Raw genomic sequence first — 24,426 nt, 5'->3', positions numbered from 1 at the left:
TATCCTGTCCTCATATCCTGTCCTCATATCCTGTCCTCATATCCCATCCTCATATCCCGTCCTCATATCCTGTCCTCATATCCCGACCTCACATTCCGTCTTCATATCCCGACCATATATCCCATCCTCATATCCTGTCCTCATATCCCGACCATATATCCTAACCTCATATCCTGACCTCATATCCAGTCCTCATATCCCATCCTCATATCCTGTCCTGATATCCTGTCCTCATATCCCGATCTTATATCCCATCCTCATATCCCATCCTCATATCCTGTCCTCATATCCTGTCCTCATATCCTGTCCTCATATCTTGTCCTCATATCCCATCCTCATATCCCATCCTCATATCCCATCCTCATATCCCGTCCATATATCCCATCCTCATATCCTGTCCTGATATCCTGTCCTCATATCCCGATCTTATATCCCATCCTCATATCCCGTCCTCATATCCCGTCCTCATATCCCGTCCTCATATCCTGTCCTCATATCTTGTCCTCATATCCTGTCCTCATATCCTGTCCTCATATCTTGTCCTCGTATCCCGTCCTCATATCCCATCCTCATATCCCATCCTCATATCCCGTCCTCATATCCCGTCCTCATATCCTGTCCTCATATCCCAACCTCATATCCTGATCTTATATCCCATCCTCATATCCCGTCCTCAAATCCCGTCCTCATATCCTGTCCTCATATCCTGTCCTCATATCCTGTCCTCATATCCCGTCCTCATATCCCGTCCTCATATCCTGTCCTCATATCCCATCCTCATATCCCATCCTCATATCCCGTCCTGATTTCCTGTCCTCATATCCTGTCCTCATATCCCATCCTCATATCCTGTCCTCATATCCTGTCCTCACATCCCCTCCTCATATCCGAACCTCATATCCCATCCTCATATCCCATCCTCATATCCCGTCCTCATATCCCGACCATATATCCCGACCTCACATTCCGTCTTCATATCCCGTCCTCATATCCCATCCTCATATCCTGTCCTCATATCCTGTCCTCACATCCCGATCTTATATCCCATCCTCATATCCCATCCTCATATCCCGTCCTCATATCCTGTCCTCATATCCTGTCCTCATATCCTGTCCTCATATCTTGTCCTCATATCCCATCCTCATATCCCATCCTCATATCCCGACCATATATCCCGACCTCACATTCCGTCTTCATATCCCGTCCATATATCCCATCCTCATATCCTGTCCGGATATCCTGTCCTCATATCCCGATCTTATATCCCATCCTCATATCCCATCCTCATATCCCGTCCTCATATCCTGTCCTCATATCCTGTCCTCATATCCTGTCCTCATATCCCGTCCTCATATCCCGTCCTCATATCCTGTCCTCATATCCCATCCTCATATCCCGTCCTCATATCCCATCCTCATATCCCGTCCTCATATCCTGTCCTCATATCCTGTCCTCATATCCCATCCTCATATCCCGTCCTCATATCCTGTCCTCACATCCCGTCCTCATATCCTAACCTCATATCCCATCCTCATATCCCGTCCTCAAATCCCGTCCTCATATCCCGTCCTCATATCCTGTCCTCATATCCCGTCCTCATATCCCGACCATATATCCCGTCCTCATATCCCATCCTCATATCCTGTCCTCACATTCCGTCTTCATATCCCGACCATATATCCCATCCTCATATCCTGTCCTCATATCCCAACCATATATCCTAACCTCATATTCTGTCCTCATATCCTATCTTGTATTATATCATTTTATGTAGACGAATATAAATGTAGATGAATATGAATAGCGTTATATTTTGCTGTTATACATGGCTACCTTGCCATGTAATTCTCATAAATGACTGGTGTGCATTTCTTTTCATTTTCATATGGGAGGATTCGGAACCGCACCCATTATGCGCCAAATTCTTTTCAAGACAACTTCAAAATGACTTACAGTGTGCCATTTTTGCACCATTAAAAAGTGTTGTTTTTTTTCTCAAAAATGTATGTAAAATCATATTTGCTGAGTCAACCAGTGACTCAACCAGCACAGTGCATAGTAACTTGTTGGGGGCAATTCTGTCCTTTCAATGGAGCGTATACACTGAAGGGTTGTAAAGTTGGCACATCCTATGCATTTATCCCCCCCTTTTTTGTAAATTTAGCAACAATGCCATAATAATACATCTTTCTAATATCCTGTGACATGTGGAGTCCCATAGATGGGCAGTGACCTGAGGGGAGAAGTGACAGAGCCTCCTGTGGGGGAGGGAGATGAAGAGTAGTGTGCGGTGCAGTCCCTACAGCTCTGCTGCATGAAGAGGAAAGTCTGGGACTTTACCACAACTCCGGACTGAGGAGAAAACTTCGGAGTAGCAGTGATGCCCATAGCGCTGGAGGTTGGGTGGGACATGTCCACTATGCCCCACCTCCTAGAGGATCAGGGTAGCAAATCTGGAATTTCCTTCTGCCACTCCTGCCGTGGAAATCACTTCAAGCTGCCTGGCAGTCAGAGGGACTGAGCTCCATTTCCGCTGTGTGTGAGCAGAGCACAATAACAAGAGGTCCCCTCATCCCTGCGAGCACAGGGCATCTAGGAGCCTGCAGCTGCACACCTCTTGGATTGGATTCTTGCTAACAAGTTTGGACCCCCCCCCCCCCTATGCCCCTTGCTGAGATGCCCATGTACTCCCCCCCTGCCAGCTGTCTATGGGGGACTCTGAAACTTTTGCAGTGAGCAGGGTGTCTGGGATTGAGCAATCGGCTTCTCTGGGTCGGATGGGGATGAGGAGAGGAGGAAAGTTCACTGGGATGGAGGGAACATGGACCCACATGCTCGGGAACCTCAAGGGGACACCAGGGTCTCACTTCTTCTTTGTGGTGATTTTAATTCTTTGCTGTGTGAACTGTGGAAGTGGCCAAGAACTCAGTCCTAGAGGAAGGAATGTCTGCAAATCTCCAGGGTAAGAGTCTGTACCGCTATATTGTACTCTCAGTACTGGCAATATATGTTCCTTCAAATCTGTGTTATGGATACATGGCTGAAGTATGATGTTCCTTTACAAAGAAACTATTGCAAAAGTTCTGGTACCTATAGAGATATCTGATGAAACTGTTATAGGTTTCTTCTAGGTGTACTCTCAAAACTATTGCAAAAGTTCTGGTACCTATAGAGATATCTGAAAAGACTGTTATTGGTAACTTCTAGGTGTACCCTTAAAACTATGGTAAAAGTTCTGATACCTATAGAGATCTCTGACAAGACTGTTGTTGGTAACATTTAGGAGTACCCTCAAAGCTATTGCAAAAGTTCTGATACCTATAGAGATCTCTGACAAGACTGTTATTGGAAACTTCTAGGTATATCATCAAAACTATGGCAAAAGTTCTGATACCTATATAGAATTCTGAAAAGACTGTTATTGGAAACTTCTAGGTATATCATCAAAACTATGGCAAAAGTTCTGATACCTATAGAGATACTTGGCGAAACTGTTATAGGTTTCTTCTAGGTATAATCTCAAAACTATTGCAAAAGTTCTGGTACCTATATACATTTCTGAAAAGACTGTTATTGGAAACTTCTAGTTATATCCACAAAATTATGGCAAAAGTTCTGATACCTATAGAGATATCTGGTGAAACTGTTATAGGTTTCTTCTAGGTGTACAGTACTCTCAAAACTATTGCAAAAGTTCTGGTACCTATATACATTTCTGAAAAGACTTATTGGAAACTTCTAGGTGTACCCTCAAAACTACTGCAAAAGTTCTGATACCTATAGAGATCTCTGACAAGACTGTTGTTGGTAACATCTAGGTGTACCCTCAAAACTACTGCAAAAGTTCTGGTACCTATAGAGATCTCAGACAAGACTGTTGTTGGTAACATCTAGGTGTACCCTCAAAACTACTGCAAAAGTTCTGATACCTATAGAGATCTCTGACAAGACTGTTGTTGGTAACATCTAGGTGTACTCTCAAAACTATTGCAAAAGTTCTGGTACCTATATACATTTCTGAAAGACTGGTATTGCAAAACTTCCAGGTGTACCCTCAAATCAATGGCAAAAGTTCTGGTACCTATAGAGATCTCTGACAAGACTGTTGTTGGTAACATCTAGGTGTACCCTCAAAACTACTGCAAAAGTTCTGGTACCTATAGAGATCTCTGAAAAGACTGTTGTTGGTAACATCTAGGTGTACCCTCAAAACTACTGCAAAAGTTCTGATACCTATAGAGATCTCTGACAAGACTGTTGTTGGTAACATCTAGGTGTACTCTCAAAACTATTGCAAAAGTTCTTGTTCCTATAGAGATCTCAGACAAGACTGTTGTTGGTAACATCTAGGTGTACTCTCAAAACTATTGCAAAAGTTCTGGTACCTATAGAGATCTCTGACAAGACTGTTGTTGGTAACATCTAGGTGTACCCTCAAAACTACTGCAAAAGTTCTGATACCTATAGAGATCTCTGACAAGACTGTTGTTGGTAACATCTAGGTGTACCCTCAAAACTATTGCAAAAGTTCTGATACCTATAGAGATCTCTGACAAGACTGTTGTTGGTAACATCTAGGTGTACCCTCAAAACTACTGCAAAAGTTCTGATACCTATAGAGATCTCTGACAAGACTGTTGTTGGTAACATCTAGGTGTACCCTCAAAACTACTGCAAAAGTTCTGATACCTATAGAGATCTCTGACAAGACTGTTGTTGGTAACATCTAGGTGTACTCTCAAAACTATTGCAAAAGTTCTGGTACCTATATACATTTCTGAAAGACTGGTATTGCAAAACTTCCAGGTGTACCCTCAAATCAATGGCAAAAGTTCTGGTACCTATAGAGATCTCTGACAAGACTGTTGTTGGTAACATCTAGGTGTACCCTCAAAACTACTGCAAAAGTTCTGGTACCTATAGAGATCTCTGAAAAGACTGTTGTTGGTAACATCTAGGTGTACCCTCAAAACTACTGCAAAAGTTCTGATACCTATAGAGATCTCTGACAAGACTGTTGTTGGTAACATCTAGGTGTACTCTCAAAACTATTGCAAAAGTTCTTGTTCCTATAGAGATCTCAGACAAGACTGTTGTTGGTAACATCTAGGTGTACTCTCAAAACTATTGCAAAAGTTCTGGTACCTATAGAGATCTCTGACAAGACTGTTGTTGGTAACATCTAGGTGTACCCTCAAAACTACTGCAAAAGTTCTGATACCTATAGAGATCTCTGACAAGACTGTTGTTGGTAACATCTAGGTGTACCCTCAAAACTATTGCAAAAGTTCTGATACCTATAGAGATCTCTGACAAGACTGTTGTTGGTAACATCTAGGTGTACCCTCAAAACTACTGCAAAAGTTCTGATACCTATAGAGATCTCTGACAAGACTGTTGTTGGTAACATCTAGGTGTACCCTCAAAACTACTGCAAAAGTTCTGGTACCCAGAGATCTTTGGCGAAACAGTTGTTGGTAACTTCTAAGTTACTCTCAAAGCTATTGCAGTATATTGTGTTGCCTTAAATGGGAACTCCTGCCATGTTGTTAATGCTTAATTACAGATATCCTTGAAAAGCTGTTATAAAAATACTATGTTTTCTTATTTTGACAGAAATATCTACGGGGGTCTTCAAACTGGGGACCTCCATCTGTTGCAAAACTACAACTCCCAGCATGCCCAGACAACCATTGGCTGTCCTGGCACGCTGGGAGTTGTAGTGTTGCAACAGATGGAGGTTCACCGTTTTGAGACCACTGGTCTAAAAGCTGTTGCCAAAAGGCCGCTGTTGGCATTACGTGAAACATTGATAAAGTGTATAATAATAGTGTTTTTAAAAGTTGTTACCCTTTTTTTTTCTTTTGAGCATCATTCTTACCATTTACTTCTTCACTGTTGCCTAGCAACCTCACATCTTTCAGAAAGGTGACCACTACATTACACACTCGCCACTGCGACCGTATTATAGTGTCAGGCCGGAAGACAGGGATGACCATTAACCGGAAAGGGAAAGCGTCCTTATTGACGATAAATGACAAGAAAAAATGGTGACTGCATCCATGTCTTAAGACTATTCTAAAAGAGTGGGCTTGCAAGTTAAGAAAACGGAACCTAGTGTAGGCTAGATTCACGCTTGCGTTGGAGTTGTGTTCAGGGAACCCCATCGCAATTTCCGTTTATTTTGCGGACAAATAAAATACCGCAAACAAAATACAAAATAAATGGACCCCAGAAGGAAACCCAATAGACACCATTGAAGGCAGAGGGACCACTCGGGACCCATTGGTGTACGCCAGGCTCCGTTTTTCAGTACCACGGAGTCGGCGACTGAGGCCCCAAATGGAGCGACTGAGGCCCGAGTGTGAAGCTGGCCTTATTTAGGTGTAAGGGGATGGAAGAATGTTTCCTGTCAATGTTGTAATAATTTACTGTCAATATTTTGATAATTTACTGTCAATATTATGAACATCAGACTAAATAACACACAGCAGCAATAAGAAGTGGCTGGAGCAGTGTTTCCCAACCAGGGTGGCTCCAGCTGTTGCAAAACTACAACTCCCAGCATGCTGGAGGCACCCTGCAACAGCTGGAGGCACCCTGGTTGGGAAACACTGGGCTAGAGTAAAGAGAATGAATATGTTAGTATAGATCAGTATGTCTCCAATAGGAGGGGCTCCAGGATTGCATAACGCCGTATTGATTGGTTCAATGTGTTCTAGGCAATAGCACAGACCCCAGGATCCCTTTATCTTCCACTCTAGCCGCGTGCTGCGTAATGAAGAGCGACATTGAGCTGGGTGAGGATAGATTTGTCATTGCCAGTCAGAGAATGGCGTAGAAAGTCATTTCATAAATTACCGCCAAACACCCAAGTCATTTCCAAATGATGTGAATTTCCAATTCCTTTAATTTTTTATAATAACTCGCTATGCCGGAGACTTTTCTAACAGTTAATTATGTTACTTCTCCTCGGCGCTTCAATTATATTGCAATATATTGCTTTTTGGGAAGGCAATAAATCTCCGCTAATGTGAGGAATATATCTTTTACCTGAGTTCTTTATGGATTCTGGAATGAAATCCTGGAAGGTACGATTGTAAAGTGGCGCAACTTAATTAGGAGGTTAATACTTCGATTTTTGCCTCAATAATATCCATAGTGACAGTATCATTCCTATTGGGGGTGGTAAAGTGTGAATGGAGGGGTCAGATATTATTAGCAGCTTTGACTTCTATCTACTCCCATTCACAGAGGTTTTCTTTTTTCCTACTCCTTTAGTCTAGATATGGCCAATATTACCAGGATAGGTTGGCATTACATGTCTAGGGCTACCAGCTGTAAATTATGAATAAAAACTATGTATGATGTATTATTAAAATTCCTACTTGTATTTTTTTCCTAATGATATGCTCAGCCTGGGGAAACCATACAAAAACCCTATATCCTGTAGTGGTGTCCTACCTCAGCTACTGAATGGTTGAGCGGGCCATACACACACCGACACCATACTCTGTGCAACGTGTCCCTGTAGCAGAATGTGACCCTCTGCACAGGGACACAGCTTTCTGCTTTACAGCCCGCTCCCTCTCACTCCATCCCCGTTACCCTCTCTCAGGGGAACGGGGACACATTTTCTCCGCACATCTCCACGGGGCTTAGGCAGACTGTGGAGCGCAGCCAGAGAAGCGCTTCATAGCCTTTCTCCTATCCGTTCACACATCTATCACCCGCCCATGTGAAACATCAACCATCTGCCCGCTACTTGTTGCAAGACTAAAACTCCCACAGTATGCCCTTACAGTGAGGACATGTCTTGCAACAGCTAGGGACAGATGGTGGATGTGTGGCGCAGGTGGGGGGAAGAAAGGCTGGGAGATGTAAGGAGAAACTGTGTCCCCGTCCCCCTGAGAGAGGGTAGCGGGGATGGAGTGAGAGGGAGCGGGCTGTAAAGCAGAAGTGTGTCCCTGTGCAGAGGGTCACATTCCGCTACAGGGACACGGTTTTCTTCATTACACCGGCTCCAGGAGACCGGGGAGAAAGAAAGGTAAGTATGTTTTTTTTATGTTGTCATAGAAACATAGGATGTGTCGGCAGATAAGAACCATTTGGCCCATCTAGTCTGCCCAATATTTTGAGTTCTATCAATAGCCTTATGCCTATCTCTATCTTATATGAAGGTTAGCCTTATACCTATCTCTGTCTTATAGGAAGTATAGCCTTATGCCTATCTCTATCTAATATGAAGGATAGCCTTATACCTATCTCTGTCTTATATGAAGGACAGCCTTATACCTATCTCTATCTTATATGAAGGATAGCCTTATACCTATCTCTATCTTATATGAAGGATAGCATTTTGCCTATCCCTATCTTATATGTAGGATAGCCTTATACCTATCTCTATCTTATATGAAGGATAGCCTTATACCTATCTCTATCTTATATGAAGGATAGCCTTATGGCTATCTCTATCTTATATGAAGGATAGCCTTATGCCTATCTCTATCTTATATGAAGGATAGCCTTATACCTATCTCTATCTTATATGAAGGATAGCCTTATGCCTATCCCTATCTTATATGAAGGATAGCCTTATGCCTATCTCTATCTTATATGAAGGATAGCCTTATACCTATCTCTATCTTATATGAAGGATAGCATTATGGCTATCTCTATCTTATATGAAGGATAGCCTTATGCCTATCTCTATCTAATATGAAGGATAGCCTTATACCTATCTCTATCTTATATGAAGGATAGCCTTATACCTATCTCTATATTAAATGAAGGATAGCCTTATGGCTATCTCTATCTTATATGAAGGATAGCCTTATACCCATCTCTATCTTATATGAAGGATAGCCTTATACCTATCTCTATATTAAATGAAGGATAGCCTTATACCCATCTCTATCTTATATGAAGGATAGCCTTATACCTATCTCTATATTAAATGAAGGATAGCCTTATGGCTATCTCTATCTTATATGAAGGATAGCCTTATGCCTATCTCTATCTTATATGAAGGATAGCCTTATACCTATCTCTATCTTATATGAAGGATAGCCTTATACCTATCTCTATCTTATATGAAGAATAGCCTTATACCTATCTCTATCTTATATGAAGGATAGCCTTATGCCTATCTCTATCTTATATGAAGGACAGCATTATACCTATCTCTATCTTATAAGAAGGATTGCCTTATAGCTATCTCTATCTTATATGAAGGATAGCCTTATGCCTATCTCTATCTTATATGAAGGATAGCTTTATACCTATCTCTATCTTATATGAAGGATAGCCTTAAACCTATCTCTATCTTATATTAAGGATAGCCTTAAACCTATCTCTATCTTATATGAAGGATAGCCTTATACCTATCTCTATCTTATATGAAGGATAGCCGTATACCTATCTCTATCTTATATGAAGGATAGCCTTATACCTATCTCTATCTTATATGAAGGATAGCCTTATACCTATCTCTATCTTATATGAAGGATAGCCTTATACCTATCTCTATCTTATATGAAGAATAGCCTTATGCCTATCTCTATCTTATATGAAGGATAGCCTTAAGCCTATCTCTATCTTATATGAAGGATAGCCTTATACCTATCTCTATCTTATATGAAGGATAGCCGTATACCTATCTCTATCTTATATGAAGGATAGCCTTAAACCTATCTCTATCTTATATGAAGGATAGCCTTAAACCTATCTCTATCTTATATTAAGGATAGCCTTATACCTATCTCTATCTTATATGAAGGATAGCCTTAAACCTATCTCTATCTTATATGAAGGATAGCCTTAAACCTATCTCTATTTTATATGAAGGATAGCCTTATTCCTATCCCTATCTTATATGAAGGATAGCCTTATACCTATCTCTATCTTATATGAAGAATAGCCTTATACCTATCTCTATCTTATATGAAGGATAGCCTTATACCTATCTATATCTTATATAAAGGATAGCCTTATGCCTATCCCATACATGCTTAAACTCCTTCACTGTATTTGCGGCTACCACTTCTGCAGGAAGGCTATTCCATGCCTCCACTACTCTCTCAGTAAACTAATACTTCCTGATATTACCGTATAAACCTTTTCCCATTTACCTTATAACTACTATGTCCTCTTGTGGTAGTTTTTCTTCTTTTAAATAAACTCTTTACCGTGTTGATTCCCTATATGTATTTAAATGTTACTATCATATCCCCTCTGACTTTTGCCCAGGCTGAGCACATTATTGGAGAAGTCACATAGTGTAGTGTTGGAATACTCCTTTAACATGATAATATTCAGTACTACACTATGTGACTTTTATTGCTTTAAATCATGCTGCCAAAATGATAGTCTGGCTCCAGCCTTATAGACCAGATCATTTAACATGTGGCAGGTTACATACATAGCCCCTTGGTTGCTCGTATTGTTAGTTCATCTGTACCTTTTATGCTGGAGCAAAGTGCGTTTTTTGCAGGGTCATTGACTTTAAAAATGAGAAATTGTTACTGATGTAAATATGATATTGCTAACATTTGTGACTTTTTGGCCAGACATGTTGTGAAACAGTGGATTCATTGTAAAAATGTGCAGTAAGCTTTAATGTTCTTGGGAGGGCCTTCTAAAGGGAAATGCAGAGTGTTAAGAAAGTTATTGCTGCCTTTTCCTTATACTGTAGCAGTAGACTGAGATACACATTAAATTGCAGCCGGGTGTGCTCACTTATAAATAGGACGGGTATTAGAACCTCAAATAATGCAAGCTATTTAACTAATACAAGGATAGCTATATATCAGTGATTCGTACAGTCTGCAAAGTGGCGCAAAATGTTGATTTTGTGGCATCTGCATTAAGAAAAAAAAGCGTTTTCTACATTTGTTTCTTGACCGTTTCAAACTTGTGAGTCTAGAAAAAGAGACATGGCTGTATGGATTTATAAAATGCGTTGTGGGATGCCTTTGTTTGTGAGCCAAGCCAGCCAATAGGTGGCATAAGAAAGAGCCTGCACCACCATGAGAAGTGTCATGCGGTTTCTGTTTATCTGGCAGTTTTGTCCTGTCTTAAGTTAGGACAGAACTAGTAAATGTCTTCATTGTGTTCAGCCATTCTATGGAGCTGTGACATGGTCATACAGTATCCAGTCATGCTGCATGCTCAATCTTCATAGCAGGAGCTTCAAGGGTAAGTTCATAATTCACCGTGGATTTTTTGCTGTTCTGGGTGTGCCCCTTGCACTGACACTAGACAATCAATACTGACAGTACAGGGACACATCCCTTACTGGCAACACCCAGTTGGCCTTTAAGTCGTACATTTCTAGTAAGGGTAAGAGGAATTGAACTACCCAATGCTATCAGAAAAGATATTCCAAAATTATTATTTCATGAGAAATACATGTTTTTACTAAACCGACTAAACCGACAGGTAAAGAGAGGCCACATGTCCTTCTTACAGGGGTACTCCGCTTCTCCGCTACTGTTCCAAATAGAGATGAGCGAACTTACAGTAAATTCAATTCGTCATAAACTTCTCGGCTCGGCGGTTGATGACTTTTCCTGCATAAATGAGTTCAGCTTTCAGGTGCTCCCGTGGGCTGGAAAAGGTGGATACAGTCCTAGGAGACTCTTTCCTGGGAATGTATCCACCTTTTCCAGCCCACCGGAGCACCTGAAGGCTGAACTCATTAATGCAGGATAAGTCATCAACTGCCGAGCCGAGAAGTTCGTGACAAATCGAATTTACTGTAAGTTTGGTCATCTCTAGTTCCAAACGCGGGAGCCGGTGTCGGGAGCTTGTGACGTTATAGCCCCTCGTCACCCCCCGCCCTCTCAATGCAAGTCTATGGGAGGGGGCGTGATGGCGCTCATGCCCCCTCCCATAGACTTGCATTTAGAGGGTGGGGCTTGACATCACGAGGGGGCGGCGCTATGACGTCACAAGCTCCCGGCGCCATCTCCAGCATTGGAACAGTTTGTTCCCTGAGCAGCGGAGTACCCCTTTTAGCTATTGGGCTCCAATATATCATCTTTAACAGGGTTTTCCATCAACTTATAAAGCATGTGTATTGTTATGTGGTTGTCTGATATATTCCCCATTGGATTGCTTGCTGACATTGGACAGACATATAGAGTCATATATTGTGTATAGGCTCCCACGATAAAAAAAAAAATATATATATATATATATATATATATATATATATATATGTGGTATAGCGAACTCTGCTTTGGACAGCTCAGAATATGAAATCGGAACTCTGTTGCAGCTAACAATGAAACGTCTTCTCCAAGACTACTTTGGTACATGAGACCCTTTATGTTCTCATTTATAGATGTGCAATGCCGGGTAATTCTTAATGTTGCACCTGTTAGCATCCAACCAGTGTACATACACATATTTTTAGGAAACTTTTTTTATTCTAGCAACATTCAGAATAGAGATCTAATCTAACCTACAACATTCATAAATTCCAGCTATTACATGTTGGATCCAGCTGTCACACCAGATCCAGTTTACATTTATAAAATGTCCCATTTAGCCCTGGACATTGGTCAGTCCACTGAACAAGCTTGACAGGGGCCATGAAGTCTGGCAGTTTTGTCCCATATGAATACATAATTTCTGACCTGTATGTAATAGATTACCAGAAAATACATTGCTGTGTCTATTTGGTTGATTTAGTTAGAACTCGTTCACTTCTGCGTTGTGATATTATTAGTAGTCACTGTCACGGATACCATCAAAAAATCCTGGACAGAATAGCATGCTGTACTATTTGTCTGATAATATGCCAGACACCATGACTGAAAATTTGACAGACTTATTAAAGCCAATGAGGTCCCTCAGGCACCATTGATGTCCAGTATGTAAGGGATTTGGCACCACCATTATTTTCATAGTTCTGCCTCCTTGACAGAGCAGAGAAACAGAGAAAAAAATGTGGTGTGAATCTAGTCTTATTTTAGGAAAGGTTTTTACAGACATTCATGTCTTAATCCTACCATCATATTGTTATGCACCATAACACAAAGAGGCAGTATATTTATAATTACAACACTGTTCTGTTCAAGAGAGGCAGGACAGGAGTTGTGTTGTGTAGAAGAACAGAAGAGACCTCTATACTTTTCCCAGCTCTGTGGTACCTAATCATGTTTGGGGATTGTAGCATTCTGACTTCTACTTGTCTGACACTTATGACATATCTACTGCAAACACGTCCGACTTCTCCCACAGTTTGCACCAAATCATTACATGACTTGAGCCAAATTTATTATGGGTTATTAGACACTTTTATACCAAGTTCTACTAAAGGGACGAAGTCTCAGTAAAAGGAGGCATGACCAATATGTAGGGCTGGGCGGTATACCGGTTCATACCAAATTTTTTTTCCTGCACGATATGAATTTTAACCCATACCGCTATACCAGTTTGGCCCCTCCCCCTCGGGAATGAATGAATTATCAGCCGCAGCGTGCTGTCCCCACATCAGGGAACTAATCATATGTGACCCGCAAGTGCTGTTCTGCCCCCCAATTAATTATTAGCCCAGCGCTGCGCTGTCCCCATCAGGGAACTACTCACATATCACCCGCAAGCGCTGCCCTCCTCGTCCTCATGTTTGTTGCGGCCGCCGGTGCTGATACTCTATACTAGTGGTCTTCAACCTCCAGATGTTGCAGAACTACAACTCCCAACATGCCCGGACAGCAAACGGCTTCTTACATGACAGTGGGCTCAGCCTATCACTGGCCAAGGCGGAACATCGCTGCGGCCGGTGATAGGCTGAAGGCTCTCCGATGTTCACGTCCCCAGGAAGAGCGTAAGGCCGACGTCGGAACATGCATTAAAGTTTATTTTTGTTTACCTTTTGCAGCCCGGGCATAGGGATACAGTATAGAGTGTCAGCGCCGCAACAAACAGGAGGATGAGGAGAGCAGCGCTTGCGAGTGACGTATTTACCCCGATGGGGACAGTGCAGTGCTGGGCTAATAATTAATTTGGGGGGGGGGGGGGGGTACCGTTATATACCGTGGAACCGCCATAAGTTACAAAAATACCGCGATACACATATTTTGTCATACCGCTCAGCCCTACCAATATGTGCCAAAATGTTGGTGCAAAATTCTGGTTTGGTCTGAACTTGACAGCCTACAGATACGCCAGATTTAACAATAGCCTAATACAAGATGATAAATGGTTTGGCGAATTTTAAGACTGTTTCTATGTTTGTGCCGTCTTAGAATTAAATAGTTTTAGTAAATATAGGCAATTGGGCCTAATAATGGTGCTACCTGTCTGCAAGGTGTAGGATTTTAAATGCTAGCATTTTTAGAGCACACAGATTAGAGGGAGCAGTGGTACAATTAAAGGGGTACTCCGGTGCTTACACATTTTATCCCCTATCCAAAGGATAGGGGATAAGATGCCTGATCGCGGGAGTCTCGCAGCTGGGGACGCCCGGGATCATGCACGCGGCACCCCGTTTGTAATCAGTCCCCGGAGCGTGTTCGCTCCGGGTCTGATTACCGGCGACCGCAGGGCCGGCGGCGTGTGACGTCACGCCTCCGCCCCGTGTAATGTCACTCTCCGCCCCTCAATGCAAGCCTACGTGAGGGGGCGTGATAGCTATCACACCCCCTCCCGTAAGCTTGCATTGAGGGGCAGAGCAAGACGTCACAAGGGGGCGGAGGCGTGACGTCACGCACCGCGGGCCCTGCGGTCGACCGTAATCAGACCCGGAGCGAACACGCTCCGGGGATTGATTACAAACGGGGTGCCGCGTGCATGATCCCGGGCGTCCCCAGCTGCAGGACTCCCGCGATCAGGCATCTTATCCTCTATCCTTTGGATAGGGGATAAGATGTGTAAGCACCGGAGTACCCCTTTAATATCAATAATAAAATACCTTTAGATACCCATACACATCACTGGTGAATAGAATTACCAAATGATGTTATGCATAAACGTTGAGAATGTATGGCAGGATTTGGATAATACATATAATTGAAGCCTAGGATGTTCCATCTGCTTTTTAAACTAGAGCTAAAGTGCAAAGGCAGATACATTGTAGACATGCATACATTGTTGCTTGACACAACCCTAAATTATGGTCTCCTAACTGCTAATGCCACATTCTTTTACACATCCTTAAGAATATGGACACCTTTGAATGCTGTCTGACATTTTAGAGTTTTTTTTAGCTGATTTATAACCAGATGAAAGGTCAACGACCAGTCTGATGGATTTCACTGGCTGCAATATATATGAAAACATGTAGACTAGAGAAATACATATTTTCACTCCAAAATAAATAAAATGCAACAATTAAAATTGCATGTAAAGGTGTCCATAGCTTATAACTTTGATATGGAACAAACATGGTTTAGAGTTACTGTTTTCCTGTTTTGTAAACGGCATAAATTGGATTTTATAGATGTCTTTTATAAAGTGCAACTGTCACCTCCATGCAAGGTAGGTAGGTGCAGATACCATTAGTTAGAGCATAATGAGATGTAACAGAAGGTCCCTTTACTTACTTTATCCACGGTTTGTTAACTTATATCCTGGCTGTTTAAAAATCCCACCGAAGAGTCACAGCAGCACACATTCTCCCTGCTCTGACCTGCACAATTGACGTACAGTTCCACATGCCAATGGGTCAGGGCAGAGAGGAGGCTTGGTGCTGCTACTTCAACAACCTCTCTGACTGTTCCCTGGAATTACCAAAAAGCTGGGATTTTAATGGGCACTGTCAGATACAAAAACTTTTGATATTTTGTAAAGCATGCAAAACCAATAGGTTTTGCAATTGCTTTCTTTAAAAAAAATCTGTATTTCATACTGAAAAAGCCAGTCAAACAACTGCCCCCCCTGCCTGCTTGGACACATACTAGTCCTGCTGTGTCCATGCGTCATCACCTGTCATGGACACACTTCCTTGATTGACAGCTGGTAGCGCAGGGCTTGGAGAAAAAATCCTCCCACTGTCAGCTTGTGTCCCGCTACTGTCAGTGAGGACAAGCTGGGAGTTGTAGTTTTGCTACTGCTAGGGGAGATGTGAGCAGCATACTAAGGGAGGGGGTGGAGACCTGCACAGTGAGGCCACACCCCCTCCCTTTGATAGGAATTCAGACTAGTGAGCTAAATTAAAAGTGTAATAAAAAAATAAAATAAAGGTCCTAGACACATACAAATGAGATGTACATGATCAGGATTAGGTACTGAGTGATATATTTTAAAAAATCTTTTTTTGTTGGATCTGACAGGTATACTTTAAGGGTACAAACCATAGGCAAAGTAAGTAAAGATCTCATTATGCGCTAACTATTGGTGGCTGCATCTCTGTTCCTCTTATGGAGGGGACAGTTTCACTTTAAATTGTTTTCACAATACTGAAAATGTTCTCCTTCTGGTTCTTCCTCTTACAGAGTCTCATTCAAATTTTATCCCAAATGTGTTTATTCATGACTTCAGAATAAAGCAAGCTAGACTAGAATTTGAAGTCCTTGAAATTGTTTTAAGTTGAACATTTTCCGTGGGACATACAGTTTGAGACCTGGAAAAACTAGAAAACATAGTAGATCTAGAAGCTCATGTAGCAAAATGTGTTTGCACAGAGTCACTTGCAGCCTATTTAATATAAATATCTTTTTTGAATATCATGTATGATATTGTAGCAAGAAACAGGATAAATATAACATATAGGGTCTCACGTTCTATATCATGCTGACAAGTAAAATGAACCTTTCAGGAGGGGCATTGTAGAATTTGACAAATATAAATGTACTGCTGTTTTTGCATTCACTAAACACTCCCAAAAAATATGTACACTGCTCAAAAAAATAAAGGGAACACTAAGATAACATATCCTAGATCTGAATGAATGAACTAATCGTATGAAATACCGTATTTATCGGGGTATACCACGCACCGGCCTATAACACGCACCCTCATTTTACCAAGGATATTTGGGTAAAAAAAGTTTTTTACCCAAATATCCATGGTAAAATGAGGGTGCGTGTGTGCGCGTGTATACCCCGATATACCCCCAGGAAAGGCAGGGGGAGGGAGGCCGTCGCTGCCCGCTTCTCTCCCTCTGCCTTTCCTGGGGTCTAGAGCGCTGCTGTCGGCCCTTCTCACCCCCTGGTTATCGGCGCCGCTGCCCGTTCTGTCCCCCTGTCCGCGCTGCTGCAGGCTTCCGTCGTGCGTCCCCGGTGTCGTTGCTATGCGCTGAACGGCGCGGCGCATGACGTCAGTGCGCCGTGCATAGCAACGACGCTGGGGACGCAAGACGGAGGCCTGCAGCAGCGCGGACCTGACTCAGGTAATTATGCCACCGGGGATGGGGGGAGGCAACGGGGCAGCGGTGCCGGCAATGGGTGCCGCTGCCCCTTCTCTCCCCCTGGCTGTCGGCGCCGCTTCTCTCCCCCTGGCTATCGGCGCCGGCACCGATAGTCAGGGGGACAGAACGGGCAGCGGCGCCGATAACCAGGGGGTGAGAAGGGCCGACAGCAGCGCTCTAGACCCCAGGAAAGGCAGAGGGAGAGAAGCGGGCAGCGACGGCCTCTCTCCCCCTGCCTTTCCTGGGGGTGTATCGGCATATAACACGCACACAGACTTTAGGCTAAAAATTTTAGCCTAAAAAGTGCGTGTTATACGCCGATAAATACGGTACTTTCATCTTTACATAGTTGAATGTGCAGACAACAAAATCACACAAAAATTATCAATGGAAATCAAATTTATCAACCCATGGAGGTCTGGATATGGAGTCACACTCAAAAACAAAGTGGAAAACCACACTACAGGCTGATCCAACTTTGATGTAATGTCCTTAAAACAAGTCAAAATGAGGCTCAGTAGTGTGTGTGGCCTCCACGTGCCCGTATGACCTCCCTACAAACGCCTGGGCATGCTCCTGATGAGGTGGCGGATGGTCTCCTGAGGGATGTCCTCCCAGACCTGGACTAAAGCATCCGCCAACTCCTGGACAGTCTGTGGTGCAACGTGGCATTGGTGGATGGAGCAAGACGTGATGTCCCAGATGTGCTCAATCAGATTCAGGCCTGGGGAACAGGCGAGCCAGTCCATAGCATCAATGCCTTCCTCTTGCAGGAACTGCTGACACACTCCAGCCACATGAGGTCTAGCATTGTCTTGCATTAGGAGAAACCAAGGGCCAACCGCACCAGCATATGGTCTCAAAAGGGTCTCATCTCGGTACCTAATGGCAGTGGTCAGACTACCTCTGGCAAGCACATGGAGGGCTGTGCGCCCCCCCCCCAAGGAATGCCACCCCACACCATTACTGACCCACCACCAAACCGGTCATGCTGGAGGATGTTGCAGGCAGCAGAACGTTCTCCATGGCATCTCCAGACTCTGTCACATATGCTCAGTGTGAACCGGCCAGTGGTGAATTTGCCAATCTTGGTGTTCTCTGGCAAATGCCAAACGTCCTGCACAGTGTTGGGCTGTAAGCACAACCCCTACCTGTGTACGTCGGACCGTCATACTACCCTCATGGAGTCTGTTTCTGACCGTTTGAGTGGACATGTGCACATGTGTGGCCTACTGGAAATTATTTTGCAGGACTCTGGCAGTGCTCCTTTTGCTCCTCCTTTCACAAAGGCGGAGGTAGCGGTCATGCTGCTGGGTTGTTGCCCTCCTACGGCCTCCTACATGTCTCTTGATGTACTGGCCTGTCTCCTGGTAGTGCCTCCATGCTCGTTATATACGTCCTGCGTCGTTAGGGGTTAAGGGTTAAATTAACTATCCTATATTTTAAGTGGACATATCAGTAACATGTGACCAAGTATTATCAAAATCTCTCCAGCCGTTTGGAAGTTATGCAGTAACATACATTTCCCATAGACTTGTATGGGACTTTAAACAAAAACCCTGACCCTAGCAAATGGGGGCGAGTAAGGGTTAAATTACCTATCCTATGTTTGTTGTTCACATATAAGTAACGTGTGCCAAGTTTCATGTTAATATCTTTAGCCGTTTTGACGTGATGCTGGAACATACACACACACACACGCACACACACATACACACACATACAAACACACACACATTGAGTTTTATATATATATATATATATATATATATATATATATATATATATATATATAGATATTCATTAAATACAATTAAATACTGAGTCATAAACCTATATAATTGTTGGAAATGTTCGCCAGGCCCTAGTTCTGATGGCTCTTGGAATGCACCATAGTAAAGTGTTATGTTGCTAAATGTGTTTAATGTAAACTATATTGCATTGACCATAATGGAACACATTCCATATGGTATATTCCCCTTGTTTTAAAGTGAGTTTGAGCATCCCCACATGCTCTTGTTTTTACCCATGTCTCTGCTAAAACAAAGGGGGGTCGATCTGGATGTTCTCTTATTTTACAACACTAAATGCCTCTAGTAAGTGATGTATTCTACATAAGAGTACGAGAATGCATTGAGCAAGTATTCAGTACCTCTGGTTCCCATTGCAGTAACCCTGCATCATGGTTGGTTAGGTATTTTTTTTTGCATACATACTGGTCCTAGTTTTTTGGATGTTTTAATATCTCAATGTGTTTTCTCAAATAATGCATACAATGGGAACTGTGTGGCTATAAACAGTACTGAAACATTTATTAACTTACATATGTAGAATTTATTGCATTGGGTCCCGAAGTCATACTATATCTTTACACTAACATGATTCTCACCATGGATGCGGATAAAGAATTTAGCTGGTCATACAAATAATGTTGGTTTTCAACAGTATTGTTGACCTAAAAATCCTGCAGGGACAAAATGTGTGACGTCTCATCAGTTTAAGTGGTTATATGTCTTTTGACTTGGATATTTAAATGTTTCTATATCCAGCTTTGTAAAATTGCTTCTGCTATTAGACTTGACATTTCTTATGTATATCGAGTGTGAAGTCTTGTCATTTATAAGAACTGATAACTAGAATGAAATGAATGCCGCAGAGATGTTCTACAGCAATGGATTTTGTGTATCAAAATTATGGTATAGCATTTTAACCATTTTTACATTTTTAGGACGATCTATGCATTTATTTCACCAGATCTCCCGGATCTTCCACTGCATGTTGTAGAGTATTTCCATATTAATTCATAGAGATCTCCAGCACTCATTTGGTTTCTTCAAAGAGAATGTGCCATCAGAAAATAACATATTGTTTTTTTTTTTTTTTTTTTTTTTTATAATCTTCCATTCATAATCTTTCATTGTTCATTTTACCATCTTTATTTTATAATAATCCTGAAAGATTAAACTGGATTACCGTCATTCACAGCAGAGATCAGCCTCCCCTTCCCTGTGGAATAACCTCTGAAAAGGTCACAGAGAATGCTCAGTAATGTTTCCAATTAATTTGAATGCGACAGGTCCTCTATATTTTTGTCTATGTCTATACGACCTGCAGTAAGTTGGCTTTCCCCATAATAATGTTAAAAAAAATAATTAAAAAAAATTACAAATTTACAATTAGTATATAGCAATGGATTTAAAGAACAAACAAAAAAAGGAAGATGTTTAAATATCTGGATCTAATTAGGAAAAAAAATCTAGGTGACACATTCTATTTAAAGGCTGCACATGCTTTACATAAATCCATGAAAATGAATAATAAATTGTCCATATAAAAGAAAATGTCTCTGGAGCAAAAAAGGTTGTCATTGTGTTAGGAACCACTAAAGAGGTGGGTTCTTACCTATAAGAGTCAGGAGTAAGATCCCCATGTTGTGGTTTAAAACGTGTTTTCAGTCTTTTTTTTGTTCTAGATTTTGTTTTTATATGGACACTTTGTGATTTCTTTTGAATGGATATAAATATATATAATTTTTAAAACGTGCTGGAGGTCCCTCTGGAATACTATTGACCTGCGGCCAGATTGGTACCTTTTTTCTGTGCATCTTTGGTATCTAAAAGTAAAATATTCTTGGAAGATATTCAAAATAACAGAATAGAGAGAGAGATGGAAATCCCTAAGTGTGTTCTTACCTTCTTTCCTTAGCCATTGTTAAGTTCTTCATTGTTAAGTCCTCCTACTTGTAGAGGTCATACATTAAGCAAATGATGACCACAATATCATTAATGTATTTCAGATTAAAAATAAAAAAATCAGTCCTTCTTCTGATAATCTTTGAAACTATATTAGGTTTAATAGATTAGAGCACACTCCTAGGAGCATATATATGGCATAGCTGGGACTCTAACTTTAAAACAGTCTTCTTTAAATGAGTTCTCTAGGAAATTCCTAAGAATAGGCCATCAGTATGTGTTTGGTGAACCTCTCCTGGAACCACCACTGATCATTAGAAAAAATAAGCCATGCCACAGCCTCTTCACTACAATTCCAGACACAGAGGGCAGCAGTGCCCCAGTAATGCTCATCGATAACCCATTGATCATCTGTCCAAGGAATAGGCTATCAATATTATTTCACAGAACCACTCTTTAGAAGGTTATAGAAAATCCATGCAGGGAAAGTTTATACGGCATAGCTCCAGCAATGGAAGCAATGAACAATCATTGTTAAGCACTAGCCTAGTTCCGTGCCCTGGTTATATTAGAAGAGCCTAATATAGTTGGTGCCATGATATCTGCACATATAGGTATTTGTGTCTTACATTTAAAGTAAGTATTTATATAGAATGTTTTATAGTATGGCTCTAGTTAATCCAGTTGCTGAGACATAAGAACTACACTAGACCATTTGAAATCCTAGCTAAGAATACAACATCATAACTGTATCAATGTGAAATGTGAGCACCATTCCTACAGAAACATCTTTATAACACAATCTGTGGGATAGAGTGTCCAAGCATGGCATTATGATTATTTGGTAACATTTCTTGACATGTTTATTCAATTGTTCTTATGTTGTAATCCAAACAGCTGCCATATTTGAAAAAAAAAGTGTAATGTGGACTGCATTCTCGAATTCACTATTTATAGCGTAGACTGCCTGCTGTCCTCCGAGACCTGCACTCTTATATACTGTAGAAAATGAATCATCCATTGGTGTTGTTTGAAATTTTGTTAGAAAAATGAACACATGCATTGGATACATTCTTCGTGTGTCAAAATTGCCCAACAAGAAAATAAATTTTGTTGCAGAGAACATCCATTTTTTTATATTAACACTAAGGATTTTTTTCTATATACTTTAGGGAAATATTTCTTTTGAGACCATTTTCTTATGTGACGCCCGATATTCTGTAGTTTTTTTTTTTTTTTGTTCTTAACATTTATCCTCCTACTTAGAAGGGCCCAGAAGGTTGACATATGGGAAGTTGTGGCCCACGTATGGGGAGTTGGTTTGCTAGTAATGGACATAAAATCACAGATGATCATCTCTTCAATGTAAGCTCTGTATAACATTGGAGCTGTGACATGGATACCTTCATGTATAGAGATAGAACCACACACCTGGTATATTTAGTGCCAGTGGGAAGGATCCCTCAATTTGACCAAAGCTTATAAGATTCCCTAATGGTTCTTCCCTACTTTGCCCCCCTTTTAAGACTTCTGGGTCTTAAGACATCAAAAGTGCCATATTCGGTAGTGTTTTCATTATTCGAAATGTAGTATTTAACATGTGGGTACTTCTGAATGAAGGAAAGACATGGTAATACAATATTCAATCATATCACATCCTCTGGTAGAGTAGATAAGACATATGTATCATTAGCAACATGATGTTTTGTTCCTTATGGACCTTACTGAAGTGTGCACAGCTACTGTAAGGAAGATGTTTCATAGGGATTATGGGTGAGACGTACTTCTAACAGCAGCTGAGCACACATGAGTTAGGGTGAACTATTATGTTAATGATGTTACATATAAATGCCTCAATACTTGTACTCTACAAGAGTATTGAATGTGGTTGGATTTTCTATTACTGAATATCTTTCCTTTATTCGTTGAAAAATACAAACTGATAAGTTCACTCACATGTACATCTTCAGGTTGTTAGTGGAGTAAACAATTAAAGGGGTCTTTGTCCCCTCAAAATTATTTGCTATGGACATGGGTCTGGTTTAATAGGAAGCTGTCCTGGTCCGAGGTGAGCAGCATTTTTTGTTTTAGTCACTGGCTGAAGAGTAGACCCCACAACTAATTCTAAAAAAGCTAGACCTGGTAGTCTTTGGCCTAACAGTGCTACTCCTAAGTGAAACTAAGAGAAGGGTTGAAAGGACGCAAAGAGGCAAGGTGTGGGGGAGAGGGCCACGGACCCAATATTATAATGACAATGGTTATTTTACCCCCTGGATCCCTTTTGACGTTTCGGCTGACATGTCTCTATGACATTTTAGAATATGGAAGATTTAATTTAGAACTTAAGAGCATTAAGATTGTGAATAAAAAGATTTAGAATAAAAAATATACAAAATTTCCCAGCTAGAGAGGGGATTATTACAGTACATGAAGTTGTGGAATAAAGTTTTATTATTATTATTAATAATAATAATAATTAGAAGAAGAAGAAGGAAGAAAGAAAGAAATTAAAGCATTTTTTAAATTCGTTTGCACAAATATCATAAGTAAACTTAAAGCGAGTCTGCGGTTGCGGCGTATAGGATCCTCCTGGACTAGCTTTAATGAGGCATTGCTTCTCCCTGTATTCTGTATTATTTGAGAGTACATTTTACTATTCACTTTGTAAAGCCTGAGAGACAGGAGAAGGTTTCAGAAATGTAAACATTTTACATTGAGTTATATGTAGGATTTCCTGTTAACCCTCCTATTCTCTGTGGGCCTCGCTTGAACTACACATTAATTGTAGCTGACAGCATAGGCTGGTTGCACATGCATCAATATTCATGTAAAACTTGGAACATTCTCTTCCTGTGTCTGCTTGTATTGTTAGAACACTCACTGTTCTCTACTTTTACATGATCACGTGAGAGAAAAGTTAACTTCACTCTCAGCAGAGCAAGTAACTACTGTCTGTTACCGGGGCCATGTGTCCTCTCTCTGCTAATAAACTTCTATCCAGAAACGCTAACATGCTGCCACAACTCTCAATTGCTTTTTTTATGGTGCTGAGAACGACTGTGAGTTACCTGATGGCCTAGACATATTCATATATTGAGGGAGTTCTTGTGTCTTCCATACATTTCCTATGACTGTTGCCGTTTTATGTGTAACTGAAATACTGGCTAGGACAAAGGTAGCACACAGAAGGAACTAGGCTCCAGCTTGAGAAGTCATTTAGAAATACAGGCAGACTGTGGATTAATAGGGAACTGTCAACTGTCCAGAATTGAAGGGCTTGTCCGGTATGGAAATCCCTTTTTGCGTTGAGAGACTGCAGAGACAAGTCCGATCATGGGGGTTCAGCAGCTGGAAAGCTCGTGATCAGCTGTGGACACA

The 24,426-nt window shown here is 41.4% G+C and overlaps 1 protein-coding gene across 1 annotated transcript in view; it reads left to right on the top strand.

The window, feature by feature from the left end:
* Positions 1–2,322: 2,322 nt before the first annotated feature.
* The window catches only part of SCARF2 (scavenger receptor class F member 2), a 230,997-nt gene continuing 208,893 nt past the window's right edge, over positions 2,323–24,426 (top strand). Inside the window, exon 1 of the mRNA XM_056529702.1 lies at positions 2,323–2,962. Within this exon, the coding sequence (XP_056385677.1) occupies positions 2,709–2,962 (254 nt within the window). The 5' untranslated portion in view covers positions 2,323–2,708. The remainder of the gene's footprint in view (positions 2,963–24,426) is intronic.

Source organism: Hyla sarda, chromosome 1, assembly GCF_029499605.1.
Source record: "Hyla sarda isolate aHylSar1 chromosome 1, aHylSar1.hap1, whole genome shotgun sequence".
Classification (NCBI taxonomy): Eukaryota; Metazoa; Chordata; class Amphibia; order Anura; family Hylidae; genus Hyla; species Hyla sarda.
The sequence above is the reverse complement of the archived record's forward strand: the minus strand, read 5'-3'. Positions and strand labels throughout refer to the sequence as shown.